This window comes from Penaeus monodon, chromosome 11 (genome assembly GCF_015228065.2).
Source record: "Penaeus monodon isolate SGIC_2016 chromosome 11, NSTDA_Pmon_1, whole genome shotgun sequence".
NCBI classification, from domain to species: Eukaryota; Metazoa; Arthropoda; class Malacostraca; order Decapoda; family Penaeidae; genus Penaeus; species Penaeus monodon.
Window position 1 is genome coordinate 29,194,304 of NC_051396.1, and position 3,678 is coordinate 29,197,981.

The 3,678-nt window shown below is 35.1% G+C and overlaps 1 protein-coding gene across 3 annotated transcripts in view; it reads left to right on the forward strand.

Annotated features, from left to right (window-relative positions):
• Nucleotides 1-2,460, forward strand: part of LOC119578889 (transcription factor E4F1-like) — a 17,885-nt gene extending 15,425 nt beyond the window's left edge. For 2 of the 3 annotated variants that reach the window (XM_037926550.1, XM_037926551.1), the window contains exons 13-17: nucleotides 1-26; nucleotides 625-728; nucleotides 1,136-1,304; nucleotides 1,907-1,975; nucleotides 2,137-2,460. The exon at nucleotides 1-26 is cut by the window's left edge and continues 173 nt beyond it. In XM_037926550.1, the coding sequence (XP_037782478.1) occupies nucleotides 1-26; nucleotides 625-728; nucleotides 1,136-1,304; nucleotides 1,907-1,975; nucleotides 2,137-2,237 (469 nt within the window). In that variant the 3' untranslated portion in view covers nucleotides 2,238-2,460. The remainder of the gene's footprint in view (nucleotides 27-624; nucleotides 729-1,135; nucleotides 1,305-1,906; nucleotides 1,976-2,136) is intronic. The other variant, XM_037926552.1, reaches the window with a different exon arrangement.
• Nucleotides 2,461-3,678: the final 1,218 nt, after the last annotated feature.

Below are 3,678 nucleotides of genomic sequence, written 5' to 3' on the forward strand. Positions count from 1 at the left end.
TCTGAGCAGGCATCTTAAACATAAAAGTAAGTTCACTCAAATGATGACTTTTTGGTTAGTTGATATGTTGCAGTGTCTGATATGCATGATTGAATGGATAAATACACAACAAATGAAAGGATATTCATAGTTTAGATATATTGAATCAGTTGACAGATGGAAAATGCCCTTTTTCTTTTGGAGAGGTCTGTTTTTAAGGCTATTGTAATCAAATATGATAACTTGCTTGGATATATCCATTAACCAGGATAGAAAAGGCTCCAAGCCATTCCTCCTGGATTTCAAATCTAGAAACCACACTTTTGGAACCACATTGAAAGAAAACCAAAAAGGTTTGCAAATTACACTCGGATAAAAAGAAATCAGATGGGTGAGAGAGTATGAATGAGAAGGATAAGATTTAAACTTAATAAAGTTTACTTTGGAAATGCCAGTTTCAACCCCTGAAAAGATTCTTGTAAGTTCAATAAAAAGAACTTCAACTATCCTGGCTGCAAAGTCAAGCCTCTTGATTTAGCTGATTAGTCTATCATGCATTATACTATTGTGTAATGCATGATCCCCAGGGACCAGAAGATATCATTGAGTCTGCAATTATCCTACAATATCATCCTTTTTTTGTAGTGCCATGTGCTCAACAATCAAGATTAGAGAAGGACTCTGGTGATTTAGGGATTCGAATATTCCCTGGCAATACACCAAGGAACTTTGAAGTGGAAATTAACAGAGTAAGTATTCTTCGAAATGTAGACACAGGCACATAAAAATGGATATACATTATCACTCTGGTACTTTTATGTCATGTTTAATTTTTACAAGCATGAAGAGAGTTTTTTTTAAGTGTAAATCCTCCCAACAGAAGTTCAAATAGATTTCCTTGTATCCTTTTAATTGATAATGCTTAAATTCTAATTTGAGAATTGGAAATCACTTTATAAATTTGTTTACAACTAATCACTTCTATGGAGTACCTGTAACTCAGGACACTCATAAAATAAGTGAGCAACCTCATGGAATTTCATTGACTTTGTTGCTTGTTAGTCTTCATATATTTTTCATGGTTTTATGGTATTTGTTTCACTTGAAAAAAAATATATATATAATGAAGGAAAACTAATCTAATGTTACTGACCAGAATAATGAAGACCAGAAGTCAGAGGTAGCACCAAGTGAATTGTTAGAGGATACAGCCTCCCTTAGATCCTCTGTTTTTGAGGAGGAGGATGAAGAAGCAAATACACATTTCCTGTTGTTGAAGAATAATTATGTGGCCAGTAGTCGTCGTGGAAGTATTGAGGAAGCAGGTTAGTGATTATTCTTTATTGATGTTCTCCTGGCCCATAACATTTGTATATCATTTGCATTAGTAATTTTTGAATGCATGCCATGGATATTACTAATGCACAGGGTAGGGTATGATCAGGCTGTGGTAACTGCTTTATTCCTAAGCCTGTTTTACTTGGTTAGCTAAATCATAAAAGGGAATTTAACAATGACATGGCTGCACAGACACTGAAGCTTATGAAAGAGAAAGGATGGGAGGAGGATTCCCCCTTCTCCATGCTCTACTGCAACAGTTTTTCAAAGCAATTATTTGGGTAGTAGTTCTTTGTATCACTTAGCTTTTATTATTTTATAGTTTTCTAAAGATATTTTGCTACCTATTTATTTTTGACAGTATTTCTTTGTGACTCCATTGTTTGATTTCATAGTATTTCTATATATTTTCATATGTAATTAGTTCAAGCTTATATATAACACTTGTGAATGATAAAGGCCATCTGAATATTTCTCTTTGTTTCTTTTTAATGTTTTCCCCATTATTATCCAAGTTGTTAAAGCTAATACAGTAGAATCTGTAAGTTGCCTATTACTGGAGTTAGAAAGGTGTTTTTTCCCCATGTAGATTTGGAGCCCCTTTCAACTGACATTCTGCAACCTCCTGATACTGTTGATTCTCATGGACCAGGTGTAGGTGGGTACATGTATGCATGTATTTCTGCATATATTGTGTATTGTCAAGTTGTGAAGTTGATTATAGTATTCACATTTGTTAACAAGTATTTAGTGACTGCATTTGCACTAACTTTGGCCACAGATTAATGATTTAGTAATTGACTTTAACTTAATTTTCAGTTGTAGAAGAAGTCAGAGGAGATGAGACATCCTACATCATTATATCTGGAGATAACTCACCTCTGATGACGCTAGCTGTTGACTCAACAGATACATTTTAGTATTTAAGAGATGAATCTAAGATAACTGTAACACTTGGAAAGTTGGTTCTCTTGCCGATTCTCTGGGAGAACGTAAATAGTTGTTAATACTTTTGTTATTGATTTTTTCTCTTTTCTATATTCATTCATTGATGGTGACCATTATTCCATACACAGAGATTTATTTTGTATACCCAAGTTAATTTTATTGTATAGAAAATATATTAAAGTATGTATGCACTGATTTTTTTTTTTTTTTTGCTTACCTTTATATCAAGAATGGTATTTTCTCTTGCTCTGTAACCTGGTAAATGTAGTTGTGTCCCTCTGCTCATGCATGTTGGGACACCACAATTTCCCATGTTTACGATTAATATAGAATGTTTACCAATGAGTCTGAGGCAACTAGTGCATGTACAGAAAATCTGGGGAGGGAGGAGTTTAGGAACTCATCAACAGTCATACTTTATACATATTTTTGATATGAAAATGTGCCTGGTAATGTATGCAGGAAACTAACCCACTAACATCAGATGCAATACATGCACTGTATACTCTAGTTTGTTTTGTTAATTTTGTTTATATGTAGATGGCTTTCACACCAAATAGTTTCTGTTACTTATTAGTAATGTTTTGTAATTATATTTATTGGAATGAAATCAACAGAAAATATATATATGATAATTACTACTGTAATCATAATGATAATGATATTTATAACAATAATCCCCCCCCCCCCAAGTGCCCTGTTGTACAAGTACGTTGGCAATTATGGATTTCCATGATTTTCTTGGTAATTTAGAGTGGTGGTTTGCCGTTGCCTTCCACCTGGTGTTTTTATCAAGTAACCATCTCTATTTACCCAGTTCTGGGACCGGCACTGACTTGGTCAGGAGGCCCTTGAAGTGCTTAGTGACTAAGCACTTTTAGAGCCATCTATATATCACAAAATGAATTAAAAACAGTGGATGTATAAAAGCACTTTGTCAATGGAGTTAACCCTACAATGATGGTGCCAGAAATTTTTGTGTCACTCATTCCGGTGACTTCTGGCAGCTGTCTAGCCTTTTGGACAGGGAGTTCGCTGTGTGAAGCGGAACTTCCCACTCAACCCGGTTTTAGCGAGTCATGACGCCTAGAGCCATACCCATCATGATGAGTTAGTTTTTCATGACGGCTATAGGCGTGCCTGATTATAAGAGGTTAAGTAAAGTTGGTTCTCCCGAAGTTTATATAGGGAACATACTCATAGAGTGACCAGTTCCTTTCCAAGCTGACTTTGACATCAGCATGCCCATACCAGTATTCAATCACAGCTGGTCTACTGGGAAGGGTAAAAACTATCAAGTTATGCCAATTAGAAAAGAAAGGGAGAAAGAGGGGGAAAATCAAGAAAAGCAGATAGGCCTAAAAAATTAATTAATAGTTGGGGTCTACTCAAATCCATCAACCTTTATAGGGC